Below are 19662 nucleotides of genomic sequence, written 5' to 3' on the forward strand. Positions count from 1 at the left end.
TCCCTCTTTTTCAGTTCCAGTGCCTCACCAGTTCGCTAAAATGAGCAAATATTCTGTTTTAATCCCTCCAGTTTCCAGAGATTATGACATATGGTGACCCAAACACCAGATTTACTTTTTACATCAAGTAAAAAAAAATGGCGCATTGTGTTTTATCGTGTGGATTACAGGAGACTCCTTTATTTCTCCAGAGCAATCCACGCAATGCAAATGTTTTTAGGAGCTCAGACACAAAGAGTTATTCATCATGTTTATTGCTGTGCGCACTGATGGCTTGCAGCGCAGACGGTGCGCAGATCCACCAGCCGCTTTCTGCGCGGCTGAACATCCCACCCCTCCTCCTCTTTCTTCTTAACGGCCGCAACCATCTGCCGCCTCTTTTTCTAATTTCTAACCCAGCAGATTATTTCCCTCAGACGTCTACTTGCACTTGACACGACCCAAACATCGCTCCCCTCACGGAGAGCAGCTGCGCAAAGGAGCGGGAACAGAGGCAGCCCGCACCGCGCAGGAGGACCGGGGTGCCGCGTACCTGCAACCCGACAGCGGAGGTTCATAAAGACGGAGCGGATTTGAATTAAGGACCGGATAACAAGCAGCAACTCTGCAACCTTCGCTTAGGGAGGGAGGGAGAGCGGGAGGCAACTGTTTAGCAGATCTTGGAAACCCTGCGTGAGGTGAGGGGAAGGAGGGAGGAGAATGAGCTATTCTTGTACCAGCAGAGGCAATAGCCAGGACCCATCAAACGCTAATCCAGCCAGAACCACCGGAGGCACCGACGGCGGCACGGACAGCACCGGCAACGGCAGCCCGAAGCAAACGGCGGTGATGAAAGTGAAGAAAGGCTGCAACTCGGCCGAGGTGGAGGTCCCGGTGACCACGGAGGAGGAGCTGCTGGGGAGGACGGTGATCACTCCGGAGGATGTTCTGGGCTTGCAGAAGATCACAGAGCGTAAGTTCACGGCTGCTGGTGCGCGGGGAAGGGAGGACAAAGGTGCTGGAAATGTGTCAGATCCCGTATGAGTCATGCATCACGTCATTGTTGTGTCCTCTTATTCATGTTGAATCACAAGAGAAAATACCTCAAACTGAACCTGCTCTGCTCTGTTGACTCACATCAAACCCACTTTGTGAATGTTATACCAAAAAATGACCTGCTGAGGTAGAAGTGAAAGTTACCTCCCACTGGAGATGGTTGGGTTCAAAAATACAGGAGTAATAATCACACAGGTAACCATTATTTAGGCATGGAGTGTTTTAAAAAAGAATCCGTTAATTAACCTGCTTATTTTTTATCAGGCTACAGTAACAGAACTCGGTGTACATTATCTGCATTTTATGCCATTTTTTTTACTTGAGTACAAACATTTTACTCTAGCAAGAGTAGAACTACTTCAGCATATTTTTACTGAAGTAAAAGTAAAAAGTCTACTCAAATACTGAGCAAATGATAAAATTTATCATTTAATATTTAAAAATTATATTACCAGACAGACCAAAATATAAAGTTAAATTAATATTTTGGTATTTTAAGGACAAAAATTACGATAATTCATATAAATAACAAAACCAGACGAAAGAACATTTTCCAAATTAGTTTCTTTCAATAAAGAAACTTATGAAACTTTAGCAAAAACTGCAGGTTGTGTGTTTGTATTTTTAGTTTAAATATGTTTGTTTTAGTGGGTAGAAAATCCAGAAATTTTACTCAAGTAAGAGTAGAGATACTTCATAATAAAATTACTCAAATAAAAGTAAAAAAAAACAACAAAATTCCTAAAAGTAATTTTTTCCCCCAAAAAGTTAGTCAAGTAAACGTATACTTGTTACTACACAACTTTGATTTTATGAGAGACCAACTTAAAGTTTTGCAAATTTACAAAGAGAAACTTGATAAATCTGTATTTGTAATTTAGGACTCCACAATAGAAAGACATTTAATCACAAAGCTGTTATCTGATATTCCAATGACAATATTGACGATTAATTACCAACATTTTCTGCAAACTTTTTAATTTCAATCACTAAAAATGTGAGGATAAAATAAAGCGTTAAGAGTCGTTATTGGATATATAGTGCAGATCAAATCTTTTGCAGCCTCTCAGGTTTTCTTTCTTTGATTTAATCTTATTGACCTTCATCCATATATACTCTGAGCTTCCCTGTAAAGAAATGTTTTCCCACAGCATGATACTGCCACTCCCATGTCTTACAGCAAGGATCAGGGAAACTGGCTTGACTTCCTGTCTCGGATCAATCTATTTTTATTTTCAATACAATTTGTTTGGATGTATTGAGCTTCACATAGCTTCTCCCATAAGTCACAATTACAACAAAGAACTAATCAGACTTGATTAGAGCAATAAGCTGTGGTTAGCATTATTGTGCTGCACATTGTAGAAATTAATATTGTTGTTAGTTTTCTTTCACAAAGAGCATTTTCAAACAACAGGAGCTCCTTTGTCTTTCTTGTTTGTCTTAATCAGTAATCTATTAGATGTTCAAAGCTTGTTGTTTTATAATCTTCTGTGTTGGTCCTATTCTGTATCATGCTATTTGTTCACTAATGGTTTCTGACTAACCTCTGAGGCCTTTATTAAACAGTTGAATTTATGCTGAAATTAAATTACACATACAGTTAAATGCACGCTACACTTTTCAGATTATTTTTTGGCTAAAAAAACTAAAACCATGTTGAATTTTCTTTGACTTTACAAAAATGTGCAGCTTTTCCTATACAGAATCTCAAGAAAATCTACTGAATGTGATTGTAACTTTATTTAATGAGCTTGAATTCTACAAGAGGAATAAAAAGAGGCCTGATCAAATCCATCCAGTCATTAATTTTGCAGCAATTTTTCATCCACAGCAAGCATGTGGTGACAGTGGAGATAAAAAACCCTAAATATTCAAATTCAGAATTCAAGTGCGTTGGACCTCCTGACCTGCAGGGGGCCCTACGTGGCTGTAATGTTGAATTTTTTTTTTTTTTATCTGACTTGCTTTGTTAAATTACAATATCTGATGTTTCTCTTTTTCTACTTGACAGCTAAATAATACTATATTGTATTGTTTTTCAAAAACATAAACAATATAGAAATTAAAAATTGGAAAGAATGAATGAATTTACCATCAGCTTCTCCCTTTACATCAGACAACCTACTTACATTTTAAACATTCTTATTCATCCTGGTTTCTCTTTTCACTCATCTGATTTTATAAATTAGGTTTTTTAATAATGTCACAGTTAAATCTGAAGGAAGTTGGCGGAAAGCTCTTATGTAGACGAGAACACCTACATGTAAGTTAGCTAACAGGTGGCAGAAGGACATTTGACTATTTAAAGGCTGCTTACACAACCTGGCTACAGAGTGTTATAACATACAAACACACTGTTGGACTTGCTTGCACCTTTTTAAAAAGGCAGTTGGAAGTTTAAACTCCATAACACTGCTGACGTTTTAATTGAAATTTAACATTTTCATCAAATAATTGTACATGTAAGAGATGACACAAGGAGTTCTTGTCTTGTCATCTTTTCTTCTCATTTCTTCACATATTTACAGACTAAGCAGGAGGATAAGTTTCTGATTAATCCTCTTTGTTCCACTCTAGCAGTCAATCAATCAATCAACCAAGTTTGTTTATATTATCGGTCATTTCAGCAACAAGCAGAGTTGGGTAGTAACCAGTTACATTTACTTGAGTAACATTGTTGAAAAAATGTACTTTTAGGAGTATTTTTACTTTGCTGTATTTTTTACTTTTACTTGAGTAAAAATATGTTGAATTACTATAGCTGAGTATAATTTTTGAGTATTCTGCCCACCTCTGGAAACAAGGCAGTTCAAAGAGCTTTACAGGGTAAAAACAAAAATAAAAAGTAATTGAGAAATCCATAACAAATATTACATCTTCTCGAGTACTATCTTCAAATATGTTGGTCAATATTCCATTTATTATTATTCAGGTGTGTTTTTTGTCTTGATTTAAAGAATCTCAGTGTTTCGGTTGTTTTGCAGTTTTCTAATAATAACCACAGCTTACTCAGCTCGTCTTTACTCACAGCCAAAATGTCTGGTATCTTCTGTAAGCTGTCTAGTGTCACTAAAACAGCAGCTGTGAGTAAAGCGAACCCATCAAATTTAAACCGGACGCGTATTAGTCTTATAAACTGTCACTTTCCTGGCGTCATCGCTTAGAAGCCAGAGGAGGCATGTGAGAATCACCACAGCAACGCGGATACGCGCTTGAATCGCTACAGCAACGTGAAGCATCTCCCTACTGGTTACAGCCAAGCAGAGCATGCATCTCTGTTCTCCCACACACTTCCTGTTTTCTCCCCCCGTTTCACAGCGGAGCGGCTCTCTGATGAAACGGAGACGGACCCCCATCTCACACGCTTTGACAGCAAACCTGAGCTCTCTCCCGAGGAGCCGCTGAAGCCGCTCTCTTGTTTTGTCTGCGTCTGTTTTGTTGCTGCCACAAATCCTCAAGTGGCTGAAATTGAGTCCCTCTCTGAAGCGGCACGATGGCACTGGAGAAGCTGAGAGAGGACAGAAAACAATCCTAAACCACAGAAATGTTTCAGCCTGAATATCTCACCAAGTATTTTTGGCCTCGTTTCTCATCCAAATATCTTAGCACACTGGAATAAAGACAAAACCTACATGTAATTTTTTTTACTAAGATATAGGAACTGGTTTTAATTAAATAATTCCTGAATTTTGACTATTTCCACTGGTAGATTATTTCACTTACAACATGGGAAAAATGCCTTGTTATAAGTGAAATATTCTGCCACTGCTAGTACTTTCTAAAAATCAATATTAAGGAATAATTTACTTAAAGCAAGCTCCTGTAAGGTATGTTTATCTTATTCCAAGTGAAATAAGATATTTGCACTAGAAACTAAACCAAAAACACTTAGTAAGATTTTGTGTCATTTTGAATTCAAATTCAAAAATACTTTATTGGTCCCACAGGGAACTTATATGTTATTGTAGTTATTGTAAACAGTGATGGCTGTTGGCAGGAAAGATATCTTGTAGCAGTCTGTATTACAGCAAATCAGAAGAAGTCTCTGACTGAACATGTTCTGAAAAAGCTTTTAGCTTCTGCATAAGCATCTCCCACCTGATCCGTTTAATTAAGTCAAGTTTTAGGAATTAATTAGGATTTTTGCACAGATGGTATTGACTTTCTGGTTTGCAGATGGTTTGATCCAAATATTTTTGACTCCACTTTCCATTTTAAAGCTGTTGCATCAGTTGTCCAACTCAGAACATCATGGAAAGATGATGTTCTGCTGTTTTTGTCTTTTGCGATATATTTGTTGTTTTCCTTTGAGATAAAAATAAATGTATTACACAAATGACAGCTAGATAGAGCAGAGGACAATTTTCTGATACCTCAATGTCATCCAATTTGCATGTTGTCAGTCCATCTATACATCCTACTTCTACATTTCCAGCTTTGAATATTTTTAAAGACCTTGTTCTCCTTGTAATTGATTTGTCAGATGTTTTCCAAAGATCACAGACAAAAAGTGTTAGGGTATTAGTATTATCACTGCATGCTGAGGCAGAGTTTTTGTTAATCGGTATACATACCTGTCGGGTTGGCTCAAGCAGCGCCATCGTCGTGGGACGGGTTCAGCTGACTGTGACAGAACAAAGTGGCTTAAACAGGGGCGCCTCTTTGTGCCGAAGCGTCCATCTGTCCATTTTCTTTAGCTTCCTAATCTTTGTAGGGTCTGGAGTCTGTCTCCAAATGACAGGGTGAGCCCCAAATTAATTCCCAAAAGCAATTAGAGTGGCCAATTAAGTACCTAAAACTAGGGTTGAGTCATTTTATAAAAATATACATTATTCAGTAATGTTGGTGAATGTGATGTGTGGTAAATAAATAATGAACAACATTAAAGCTGCATTATAACACATGTGTCAAACTCAAGGCCCGGGGGCCAAATCTGGCCCACTGTAACTTTTTATGTGGCCCTCTAGACTTCAAATTACAAGTCCTTCCAGTTTTTCACAAATCTGCAAATTTTCTCAAAATTGGTCCAAAACATTGAGTTTCAGTGACCAAAATTAGAATGAGTTTGACATGCTGTTATAACATAATCATTACAAATTATGATTATCTGTCATAGTTTGTTATGAGACAGATAATATGTGAAAAGATTGATCTTCTCCACCTCCTCCCTGAACTGTTATTGAAGAAATGCTCTGCTACTGATAAAAAACAACCAATCAGAGCCAGGAGGAGGGTCTTAGTGCTGTCAATCATCCTCATTTACTCACTGCTAAATGCCCTAAAGGCAGAGAAACAACTTATGTTTACAGGAAGACTATTTATTCGCTGTTATCGGTGGCTACGCTAGTTAGCATTAGCATTCACAGCAGGCTACTCTATCTGCATTGTAGCAAGGAATAAGGGAGGTGAGGGAGATTAAACTGATTTTATTTGTGTAGCAGATGATTTTTATAATTTTCTTTAATTTTAAGAGTGAAAAACAGTTTTAACTCATCTCAACAATTATTCCACATCTGAATCCCTCTCACTGAAGTTGTTTTAAATATTTGACCCAGCCTTTGGTTTTCTAAAAATAAACCCTTCTCTCTTAATTCATAGTTTATTTCTTTAATTTCAAGCAACATTTTGTATACAACTTGGATTGGAAGGAGTTTATTATAAGTCAATGCTGTTCAGAACTCTACTAAATCACACATTAATCAAACTATGAGAACTGGATCTTGACGGAGGAAATTTGTTTTTATTAACTCCAGTAGCCGTGTTAGTGTCGCAAACAAAGCAGAACATTTACAATCATAATATCACATTCCCACACCAGCTGATGTTTTACATACAAACACCGTATATATTCTCACTATTAATAACCAAATGACCCTCCCATACTGTCTGAAATGGTAACAGATATACAGTAATTGAAAGTTAAAATCTGTTTAATTTGAATAATTTCCCACAACAAATAAGATTAGATTTTAGCCCCAGAGTATTGTTTATTTTGCTCCGATACCCAGATTAGCTGTAAAATTCCCATAATTTGGCTTTTTGGGATACTTTTTTTCTAAAATGTAACCTTGTTCGTCTCAAAGCAGTGAGTCTTTTGTCCTGGTTTCATCTGGTACCGTCCACGCTGCACTCCTCCATCTCCCTCCTACATACCTCTCCCTCTCTCTGCTGATTACCTGGATTTGCCTTCATTGAAGAAACTAAACCGGATTAGTCCACATGAGCTGCATAAGTGCCTTCTTTCTCTTATCGAAATGCCTGGAGTGTCTTTGTTGCCATATTCTCTTCAGGTGATATTGGAAGAAGTCAGAACAATAAAAGTGATTGCTTTTATTGTTTGCTTGTTTTAATTTCCAGGTTTAGATGCAGAGATAAATTACTCCCTGCAATAACATTTTACCCACATCTCTGTTCTTGCATATTTGCTCAATGTAGTTTTCCTACACAGTCTTGAAAAGATTGAAAAAATATGAAAAAATTTACATTTAACAGAGAAAACACTTAAAATTTCAAACTTTATGTCCTTTATGTCCTTTATGTAAAAAAGATAACCCCTTTTTTTTCAAAATTAGTGAGCTTTTAAAAATGATTTAAACTTAGATTTCCACCTATTTGCTATGTAACAACTTGCTTTTTTTCCAACTAAGTGCTTTTCTGGAATTTTGAAACTCCAATTTTCCTTCTGTGTTTAAATCCAGATCCAAAGTTTTTAAACTGGATTTGGTTTGTAACCAATTTGTATTTTTTGGCCTTTTGAGAAAATGGTGCATTACTGATCACTCAAAACCCAGGATAATCCAGTCCAGATCAGCAATAATGTTACAGATGTAAATATATTCAAAAATATTGACAAAGTGCTTTACTGTTGAATCAGCTGCTTCAGCACTTTGTTGCTTCATGATTAGCAAGAAAAAAACAATAAAATACAACTAAGGTGTCATAAAATACAGCTGGAAACATTTTAATGTGGAATTTGGAAATGTAAATATCATAGAAAAGCTGCTGTTAGTTATGCAGCCTCATGTTATTTTTTGACTTTTTTGAATATATGAGTATATATAAATAACTGCATGATGGTAAAATAGAGAACTACTGTGATTCTTCAAGTAGACATTCAATATTTCTCTTTCATTGTTGATCTTTTGAATTTAATGTTTTTAAAATTATATATAACCAAACATGCTCTTTTTTTAATTTCATGTTTTTTTAAATAAGTGATGTATTCACACATCCTAAAGCAGAAGTTGAGTTTTGTTTCTATAAAGAGCAACTCAGGAAGTGGCCTTAAATAGAGACAGCACAAAAAGAAGAAATGGAAGACAAAAATCTCTTTCTTCATTGTTTACAAGTCATCTGGATGTCGTTGGTAGTGTTTCTTTTGTTTGTTTTTCAACGTAATAATCCTTCCAGATGTTCATAAAGAAAAATCTCTGATTTATTCCAAAATTACAAAAAGAAAGTTCCTTGATTTCTGATTAAACAATTAACCATAATGTAATATGAGAACTGCAGTTAGCCACATAAAATGTGCCATAAACAGCAGAAACTCCCAGTAATGGCGGATGAACCTATTCTACGACTGAACTGGGACACACTAAACTAGATCCCATTATCAGTGTCAGCTGTTATTTTTGCCAGCAGGCACGTTGAGTTTATAAGCTCTTAATATGGTTTCATGTGCCTGGAAGGCTCCTCCAGCGTTCACTGGCTGCTGGAACAACATTTGAACTGGATCTAGAGTTTAGATTGCCGTTTGTAGTGAAGGAGCACACTAACTTATTACAATTATTTTAAAATGAATGTGGCATTGAGCAACTTTATAGTCGAACATTTCCATAAGTAAAAGCTAAATGGCTGTTTTCTCTTTGGCTTGGGGCGTTTCTGTATGTTCTCCCTGTGCATGTTTGGGTTCTTCCTGGGTACTCCGACTTCTTCCCATAGTCCAAAAACTTCACTATTACGTTAATTGGTCTTTTTAAATTGCTTGTCCTGTGTGCACTCCAAAAACACAAAATCTCACCAAGTATTATTGGTCTAGTTTCTAGCAGAAATATCTTAGTGCACTAAAATAAGACAAAACTAACTCATAGGTTATACTTTTCAGAAAAACGTAGGAGTTGTTTAGAGTCAATAATTGCTTAATATTAATGAAAAAGTTCTAGTTCCATTCACAGACTTTTTAAATTGTAACATGGGGAAAATGTCTTGTTAAAAGTTAAATAATCTGCCAATGGAACTAGAACTTTTTCATCAAAATTGAGGAATTATTTACTTTTTAAGAATCTCATATATCTTGCTGGAAAGTTACTTGTAAGTGAGTTTTGTCTTAAGATCTAATCTAAGAGATTTCAACTGGAAACTATAAAAATTACGTTGCCAAGTCTCGTAACTGATTGTCTTTGGTCCTGCGAAGGTGAGAAGGATGGCGCTGTTTTATAAATGTGACTGGCCACAAGACAATAAAACCAGGAACACGTCCTCTAGGGCGTTTTGGGTTATTTGCAGATTTTGAAAGAATAGATTATAAGCAAGAAAACACGTCACCGACACAACGCATTGAGTACAGCCGTAGCTAGACCTGCATTCCTGCTGCATGCTTTGTGGCGTAATATTGTTCAAAAACAAAAGTCCTGCAACTCACCCTGAGAAACTTTCCACCGATATCTTCAGACTTTCTTTTTGGTGACCCGGTTTTAAGCCATTTATCCATTATTATTTATAAACACAATTCTCTTGTAAGCTAACAGTAGCGTCGCGCTAAGAGCTAACGTAACGGAAAATAAACGGCTGTTTACATGCAGTACCTGGCGGACCGCTAGAGGGCGCCCACGGACCACAGATTGAGAAAAACTGACTTGGCTGCTATACTTTTGCTCTAAATTTACGGAAACGTAAAACGGTCGTATACGGTGGCCGACAGGTGCAAATGCGCAGCAAAAGAGAAAACATGCAAACAAACAAAAAACACGCGCACAAATTAAATGCAGCAAGCAAAAAGCGAATAAAATGCAGCAAACAAAAAGAGAGACGCAAACAAAAAAGAAGACACCCCCGAATGAAATGCAGCAAACAAAAAGTGTTGAAAACGGAAGTGCTCCAGACCACTAGGGGGAGTCAAAGAGTCGAGACCGAGCCCAGAACGGTATGACTGACACAAAGTCTATCACGCTACCCATAAATTATTCTGTTATTCTATAATATTATAAAAGACGGCGTATCTGAAAAGAAATATAGTAATACGTACCTTTACTTTCTTTCAAATTTCTTTCTCTGAATCTTGCATCTGGTCCCATAGAAATGAATACTATTTTCTTTGACTCCCCCTAGTGGTCTGGAGCACTTCCGTTTTCAACACTTTTTGTTTGCTGCATTTCATTCGGGGGTGTCTTCTTTTTTGTTTGCTGCATTTCATTCGGGGGTGTCTTCTTTTTTGTTTGCGTCTCTCTTTTTGTTTGCTGCATTTCATTCGCTTTTTGCTTGCTGCATTTAATTTGTGCGCGTGTTTTTTGTTTGTTTGCATGTTTTCTCTTTTGCTGCGCATTTGCACCTGTCGGCCACCGTAGTCGTAGTCCCTTTTTGGTAACACGAAGGGGTGTGCATAAGACTGACAACACCTGTCATAAACATGAAGGAGTCTTCATAAATGTTTACAACGGTTGTCATTAAGTGCCTTTCTGTAAATAATGACACTTTTAATGCAAATCTGACACTTTTAATGCAAATTTTAATTGAACATCGCATGGAAAGTGTCATTATTTAACAAATAAAGCAAAGTTGACACGTTTAATGAACTTTTAATGCAACCTTTAGTGCAACTTTGCATTAATAGTGACATTATTTACCGCTTCATGACAGCAGTCGTAAATATTTATGAAGACTCTTTCATGACAGTGTCACATCAGTCTTATGCACACCCATTCAAATAAAGTGTTATCAAGTTTTGTCTTGAAATATTATACCCAACCAAATACTGCATTCAAACTTTCTGATTATCATCTTGAAAATGTTTTATATTTGATATATTGTGCTGCTCTAAATAATAATTAACAGCATAGAATAAGATGTGCGTGTGAAAAATGGCGTGTTGTAACGCTGAACAGTCTGGAGTGGCAGCTGAATCATTCCTGATTGAAGAAGTGGTTTGCCAACCAGCTTCCTGTTTCCAGAAGCAGAGTGTCACCCAGCAGCTCATTTCTGACTGCTTATAGTCACATTAGTGTCATAAATCGACTCAATTGTAGCAACCACACAGTTGACTGCATGCTTTGAAATCAAATCCTGAACACAAAAACACAGAGAGGCCTGGTGAAAGCATGGCGTGTATGTGGCTGTTTGCTGTCACACCAGAGAGGAGAGCAGACGGTGAAAAACTGCAGCTTGCTTCAGTGGTTTTCAGCCGCAGGTTGTCCTTGGGTGGCTGTGTGAGGAACATATCCGAGGTCACAGACACAGACTGTGTAAATTACAGTAAACAGCTCAGACTGACCTTTATAAGCACACACATAAATTCTCACACACAGAACAAACTCGCTGTCTCTAATTTAGCATTATTGCTTTTAGGGGATTTCATCAGGAGGCTCAGAGACGATGATTAGTAGTAATTTAGCAGAAGAATGAGCCAACAACGTAGAGACTGGGGGGGGGGGTGTACTCATCAACAATTGTTTATGTCGAAAACAGTTTGTCTTGGTTTGAATTTTGCTAAAACTGTGTGAAAACCCAGAGGGTGCGGATGGATTGCAGCATGCAGAGCTGATGTGTTTAGAAATGCTGAGCTCTGCATTCAGACTGACAGAAGAGCAGACATCAGAATAAATTACTTCTTCTTCAAGAGCGTTTACCCCCTGCAGGGAAAGGAGTTGACAGCATCCATGGACTGAGGATTGAGTTCATCTTCAGGGCTACATCAGTAGAGAAAATTAAAAAACTTTTGGAGAATGTTGTCAATAGTCCTCTAAGGTTTCCATAAGCGAACACATTCGGTCATTTACTCTTAAAATGTAGGAACATTAATGAACTAATTCAAAGAAAATAAAACATAGCAAACCACTTCTTATTTAATCAATCAAGTTTATTTGTATGGCAGAGGGGGGTGCAAACTTTTTGTCACATGGGACAAAAATTATCCAGCTAACAATTTTTACCCACTCAACAACAAACAACCATGTTGATGGTTTTTCTATTATATATATATATATATATATATATACTGTATATATATATATATATATATATATATATATATATATATGAATGTTTTTTGTGTGTACTCTTAGCAACAAGAACAGGACATGGGTCGCCCATTCTCCAAAAATGTTTCCTTTTTATTGGAGTTTACTAAAATTTTACGAAAAAGTGCAACAAAGTCATTGAACATTTGTGATCCTGCTTACTATGAAATTTAGTTAATTCAGTACGTTGTGTTGTACCTTCCATATTTAGAAGACTTTCTCTGTATCTTTTTTGAGCATTTCACTGTAAGATCTGTTTAACTGCATCGACCTACAAGTTTGAGCTGCCATTTTTGTACTGTGCCCGAGGGCCGCACAAAATCACATTGTGGGACACAAATGGCCCCCGGGCCACAATTTGGACACCCCTGGTTTATGGCGACTCCGATGCACACCCATCTCAAAGTTCTTTTGTCGGCAGAAGAAGATTCTCTGGATAAATGCAATTCAAAATGTGTTTCAAACAAACTCACAATCAAAAACAACCATTATATGAGAGATGCAATTTGTTGTCAGATGTTAGGAGTCTAATTTTGTTGGCTCGGAAACAATAAAAGACAGAGTTAGCATTAAAATAAAGGAAGAGTTACTGAGCAGGAGTTTAAGACAGCTGGTGGGTTGACTGTCCGGTCAGAGCTGCCATCATTAGCAGTTAAATCATCCCTCTGAAGCTGTTTCCTCCTGTTTCTCTGCGCCGGCAGATGTGGTTGGTTCTTATGAGCTGACACAGCAGATAGCTGGAGGAGACTGAGCATTTCCAGAAAGAGAAACTGCGAAAAAGCTCACAATCCAATGAGAAGGATGAACAGACACAGCACCAATAGATGGATGTGGCATACAAAAACACAATTACTCACAAACTGACCCTCTTTTACTCAGATGAAGGCCAGTCCACTGTGACCTCCAGCCTCTCAAATGTTTATATTTCATGGCTTCTGACGTGATTGGCATGAAGAGCAGCAGCATCTGCATGGATGTCGGATCAGACAGAAAGCAGGAAGTGTCTGCTCTGTTGGGGAACTCTAATAAGCAGTGACACTGCCTGGTAAGGGCAGGGAGGATTAGAGGAATAAAAATAACTCACTTGGCTTTTTCTCTGGCTGCTGGTGTGTTTGTGCTGATGTTGTATCTGTCTGGAAAGGCCTTCTCAACACATTCTGCCAACATTATTCAATAAAACAAAGAAAAGAAAATATTTAAGTTTTTAACGAATGTTGACTGGATAAAAATAATTGATTTTGGTGAATTCTTATAAAGTATTACATCTGTTTGTTTGCAAATTAGTAGTTCACATCTTAATTAGCATGCAGCACTGTTCCCTTTTTGTGGTCTTATTTTAAACATCTTCTTCTTCTTTATGTTTTCCTCCTGCAGATTATCTTTGCAGCCCAGACGAGAATGTTTTCAACATCGACTTCACAAGGTTCAAGATCAGAGACATGGAGACGAGCACAGTGCTGTTTGAAATCACCAAACCTCCGTCCACAGGCGAGTCCTTGAGCAGCTGACGAGAGCTGTTTTAGTTAATCAAATATCAGAGCTGTGGTATACAAACAACAGGGTTTAAAAAATATATTTAGCTACAGAGACATTACCCTAATGCACATAATAGTACTTTTTACTTGTCCGGTTTATAAACTTTGGAAAAATATAGTATTTCACAGAAAAATAAAGAAAAATAAAAGCAATAATAGTGTTCAGTTGGACAGAGATTAACAAATAGGAAATTTTCCCTTCATTTTCTAGGAAGAAGTAGTTTTACCCCTTGATCTTTTTTTACTTTTGTCCTGTCAGAAATTCTATGTATTTTGTAGGAATTTTTTTTTAATGACGCAACAGTATGTAGTGGCCATTTTGTGAGGTGGAATGAAATGTATAAATCAGGGGTCTCAAACTCCAGGCCTCGAGGGCCGCAGTCCTGCAGTTTTTAGATGTGCCACAGGTACAAAACGCTGGAATGAAATGACTTAATGACCTCCTCCTTGTGTAGATCAGTTCTCCAGAGCCTTAATGACCTAATTATTCTGTTCAGGTGTGGTGCAGCAGAGGCACATCTAAAAGTTACAGGACTGCGGCCGTCGAGGCCTGGAGTTTGAGACCCCTGGTATAAATGGTTTTGAAAGTATTGCGAAATTTAAAAATGGTGTGTTGGTCCCTGTGACAAAGTGGTTATTTACTCAGATGTTCTTAAATAAAACCTAGTAAGCATATTTCTCCGGTATTTAATCTAATCTGTTTTTTGAAGTGCCTAGAGACTCGTTAGTGAAGAAAATTTAGTGGTAGGGAAACTGACATTGCAAATCACCCAGAAAACCGTTTCTATGGGGATGATTTTCTTTTAACACTTAAACTTCTGAGAGTTGGGAAATGGATGGATCTAAATAAAGGAAATGTGGGGAAAAAATGTGATCATAGGTCACAAAACATTTGAGCTCAAGATGGAGGAAAGCACTTTTTAGGACTTTTATTTTTCATAAATTTGGAAAGCATGTCATCTGTCCACGAAGTCTGAATAAGACTTTTTGAAATTTGTGGTTGCAAACAAAAACAAAAAGGCTTCAGGGGATGTGAAAATCAAACCTTTCTATTGCATGTTTTTTTTTTGGTTGCTATTGGTATTTGAGCACTTTTAGCATACATTTTTTCTATGTTAAATGTGAGAGTTTTATTTATTTTGAAACTGGTTTTCATCTTAGATAAGTCAGGAGAGAAGAGGGATATCGACCTGAACGCCGGCCGTTTTGTTCGTTACCAGTTCACCCCTGCTTTCCTCCGACTGCGGCAGGTTGGAGCCACGTGAGTATAAATTAATCTGCATTTACAGTCTGCAGTAGATTGAACTAAAAACTGTGTTGTAGTTTATATCGCTCATAAACTTTTCATCTTTTCTTATTCTTCATCCATCCAGCGTCGAGTTTACAGTCGGTGACATGCCGATAGAAAACTTCCGGATGATTGAGAGACATTATTTCAGGGAGAAGCTGCTCAAGAGTTTCGACTTTGAGTTTGGCTTCTGTATGCCCAGCAGCAAGAACACCTGTGAGCACATCTACGAATTCCCACCTCTGTCAGAGGACACCAGTAAGTCAGCTGAAACATTACACAGCAGCACACATTTATCTACCTCTCTGGGTAAAGGAAGCTTCAAAGATGATTGAACATTTTGCAAAATCAGTTTGTTAATAAGCTTAGAATGATAGTGAAGTTTCAGGGTTTCCTCTAGTGTATGATAAGCCTGGCGGGCCACCAGGCTTTAGTGGTACCCCCACCAGGCTAAAAATAGTTTATTTACTATTTTTTAATGTCTGCATTTTTTAAGACTTTATTATGGTGGCTGAGAGATGCAAACGGCTTAACCAGCAGCAAACAAGTAGCATTTTGTTTGTGATTGCAGCATTTTTTAAAGGTTTTTGCCTGTATTTTCTGTTATTGCAGCATTTTTTGTTTGCATTGCTTTTCCATTGTATTTGTTTTTGTTTTTTTTTTACATGTGTTTACAATTCATTTTGCCGTTTGCTTCATGTTTGCACTTGTCAGCCACCATACTTTATAATTGGTGTTCAGGTACTAATCTTCCAGTCTTCCAGTAACGCATAATTATCAAGAGATATTTTCACATTTTTTGTCAACTTTAAACATTTTTTAACTCAAAAACACAGCGGGCCGCTGGTTGAATTATGAGAGAGCTGCATTTATGTTCATTTATATGTTCATTCAGTTAAAAATATTTTCGTCATCAACCTCATGGGGGCGACAGAGGAAAGGTTGAAAGTTTTTCCCGTAAAAGAAACAGTGGAAGACATTTTGCAGTATAAATCTATAATATTAGCGCCGTTTATGCAAGTAATGCCTTCTTAAGCATTGAAAATGGAAAAATTTAACGTGAAAAAACAGGGAGGATTTTGTCAATGAAAGTAACTCTGGGGTGAAAACGTAAAGCTGAACTTGGTCAGATTATATCAAGAACTATGGGAAATCAAAATCCATTTAAATATAGATGTTTTTATTTATGAAGCATTTTAAAAAGTCACATTTGGCTAAGGTGATGTACAGAAAATAGACAAAATAGAGTAAATAATAGACACACTAACGGAGACAAAGCACTTACTATTAGAAAAAATACAAAAGACATGAATAAGAAGAGATATTTGCCGAAATATAACTATTTAGGTAATGCTGTAAAAAAAACTATTTGCGTTCTTACAATTAGTTCAGTCTTTTCCTTTGCTGTGGGTTTTAAATTGGTTCTGGATTGTTTTTAAATTAGGTCGACATTTAAAAGCATTCATTTATTTTAACAAACAACAAAAATTGTATTACAGATCCCAAACATGTGACTTAATAAGGTGGAATAATGCAGTCCAGATTGTATAAGTCTAAGTGTTATTTATTTTGAAATAGAACTGAATCACAAGCCAACGTCAGTGTTTCAGAAACAGGATTAGTCCTGTAATAATGGAGATGTTTGTGATTTGGTGAAATTAAGGTCAAACTAGACACAAAATAAGTTTTGGAGTCTTTATTCCCAGATTACTCCACAAATGTGAACCAGCATTAAATGTAATTTGGAGTGCATAGAATAAAGTTTAAAACAAACAAACAAACAAAAAATGACAAAGTAGACTTCCGTGATCACTAAGGGAAAACAGCGCACTCTAGAGGTGGTACACTGTATGGTCTTAATTTCCACTTTGCTAAATGTTCTTCAGGTGAAAGAAGGCTGACTTTGTAACTGTCTTTATGTGGCTCTGAAGGTTCAGGTCAGAGTTCATCACTAAAATCTAGGTTATAAACTAGAGCTTTAACGTGTTGATTCTGCACCCACCCACAGTCAGAGAGATGGTCCTGCACCCCTACGAGACGCAGTCTGACAGCTTCTACTTTGTGGACAATAAGCTGGTGATGCACAACAAGGCAGACTACTCATACAACGGCGGGACATAGAGACGGCGCCTTCGCCGCAGGAGACAGGTGGCTTAATGGACCGACCTGTGGGACAGCCAGAGGACAGCGTTGGCTTCAACTTCCTGTCTTTCTTTTGCTCTGTTTGTCTTTCTCCTGTTGAGACGACTCCATTCAGCAGCAGATGGGTTTGTGATAATCTGAGAGTGTGTTTGTGTGTAAGAAGCTGCATACACACAAACACACACATGGACACAGACACAAAGTGTGTTTGTAACATAATAAACCAGCAGAAAAGCGATGCTTACATTTCAGATGGTTTTTAGCCACGTCATAAAAAAAAAGTTTTCAAATAATAATAGAAACTATTTTTTTTATTCAGGTAGATAATGGTAGGAATCATAGAGCCTTGTAAAAGTATTCATAACTCTTGACTTTTTTCTGATTTCATCACAAAATAAATTTTCCAGAAGTTATTGCAATAAATGATAATATTTTCAAGTAAGGGAATAAAAATGCAAGAACACATTCTCAAAGATCAATAAACGTTTATCACTGGAAATGGAAAACATCTTAAAAATAGAAAATAAATAAATAAACAAAGACAACAGAAACAACAGTTAAAATGAATTACGAAGTCTCTGTAAATAAAATTGTCCTTCAAAAAAAGAGCTAGCTGACACCAATGTAACCCACTGAAAAAACTTTTTATCATCCAATTTTTATTAGAAAGAGAAAAAATGGAAAAACAATAAATAATTCAAATTGAAATTAATGTGCTTGTTTTAATTTATCATGCGGTTAATTGATTTATTGCTTATTGCGACAGGTCTAATCACAATTTTCTATTGTACTTCATGTACAGCATCAGATTCAAAGTCAGATTTGCTTTTGGACTTTGACTGGGCCATGCCAACACATGGCTATGTTTTGATGTAACTGCAGCTGTATGGTTGCACAAACCTGTTGCAGGCTCCAACAGGTTTTCTTTGCCACCGCCACGTTTCATCATGGGGTGAAACCTGTAAAAAAAAAAAACAGATATTAAAAATATTATTTCCACTTCAAAACCATCCGTAGAAAATCCAAGTGAAAATATAAAGTATGTGGTTGTAATGGGACCAAATGTGAACAAATTCAACTAGTATAAATACTTTTTCAAGGCACTGTAGGAACAAATCTCACACTTCTAAACGTGTGTTTTTAGGTCTTCAGTAACAGTTTTGGGAAGATTGTGATCATTTGATTCAACGGGTGATTTTTTAAAATCTATGTATGAGTGTGTCTGCTGCCATTTTGTACGATTGTGTGTGTCTTTCTCCCTGTGTAAAAGTTTGTTTGAGGCATGAACACCTCTCTAGTAAAATAAAGAATATTATTTAAATGTCAGCAATGTTCTAATCTGCCTCCCGAAGGTCAAGTAAATTTCCAGAAGCTATTAGTTCATTTCCTCCACAGTAAGCAGTGATTAGTTCGAAGTTCATGAGACTTATGCTCCGTCTCGTTCTGTTCCTGATTTGATTGTCGACTACGTTGACCTGTAATAACTGTAGGCCGTATGTAAGCGCTGTATGTGCTCAAAGTGCGACGATTTTTACAGAGAAACTCATAAAGGTGGCTGGTCTGATGTGGACAGAAATGCACTTTGTCATCTGTGCTTTGGTTATACTTTTAACAGCCTTGTGTTTCATTGTTTGGTTTAAAGTGAAGTTTGTCATCTCCTCTCTGCAGGAAGGATGAAAAATTACGATTTCAGGCAAACTTTTGGTTTAGAAAAATATACATTTGAAAGACGTTGCACAATAAAATATTTTGGATATTTTTTCTTGTTGCGTTCAAACAAATCATTTATTTCTCTTGATTTCTGCCTCATAGACGTTTCTGTTATTTTCATTTCTACATATTCCAGTGATTTTGAGTGTGCTTCATAAACTCCTTTTGTTTGAAGGAGATCTGTCATGAGATGCCTCTAAACTGTAATATGCACACTTCAGTCAGAAATATCCAAATAATTGTCTGAATTTTAGGAGGGGAGGTGTTCGTTTTTACATATTTTCTGGTTTGATGCATTATATGTTTTGATTAGTTGTGTCATTGACTAATTTAAAATATGTCTACATGTTGGTTGAACCAGAGGAGTGCAGAACAAGCAATCAGTTGAAAGGAAACCAGATGTGTCTTCAGATTCGTATAGATGACACATTTTTATGTGATTCACATTGGCCCGGATTCGTTTCTGGTTTATAGTTGCAAAAAAAAAAGTGGTAAAAGTTTAAAAATGTGACGGGATTTGATTGGGAATTAAACTAATTGACTTGAATGTTTTGTTGGAACATGTTTCATAAATATATAGAAGAGATTTTTAAATGACTTGTTGTGAGTCGTACAAATTATTTTGAACTTATTTAAAGTTTCCAGATGTTGGTGAGTCTCAAGAAATGAACAATAAAGATTTATTGGACTTTTTGAAGCATTATAGTGTCCCGACTCT

At 36.8% G+C, this 19662-nt stretch overlaps 1 protein-coding gene across 1 annotated transcript; it reads left to right on the plus strand.

Annotated features, from left to right (window-relative positions):
* The first annotated feature begins 214 nt into the window (after positions 1-214).
* Positions 215-17669, plus strand: unc119a2 (unc-119 lipid binding chaperone a2). The gene is made up of 5 exons (XM_028030427.1): positions 215-952; positions 13644-13757; positions 14966-15065; positions 15178-15350; positions 17101-17669. The coding sequence occupies exons 1-5, from the start codon at positions 700-702 to the stop codon at positions 17211-17213; spliced, it is 753 nt and encodes a 250-aa protein (XP_027886228.1). The 5' UTR covers positions 215-699; the 3' UTR covers positions 17214-17669.
* The last annotated feature ends 1993 nt before the right edge of the window (positions 17670-19662 follow it).

Source organism: Xiphophorus couchianus, chromosome 11 (assembly GCF_001444195.1).
Source record: "Xiphophorus couchianus chromosome 11, X_couchianus-1.0, whole genome shotgun sequence".
NCBI lineage: Eukaryota > Metazoa > Chordata > Actinopteri > Cyprinodontiformes > Poeciliidae > Xiphophorus > Xiphophorus couchianus.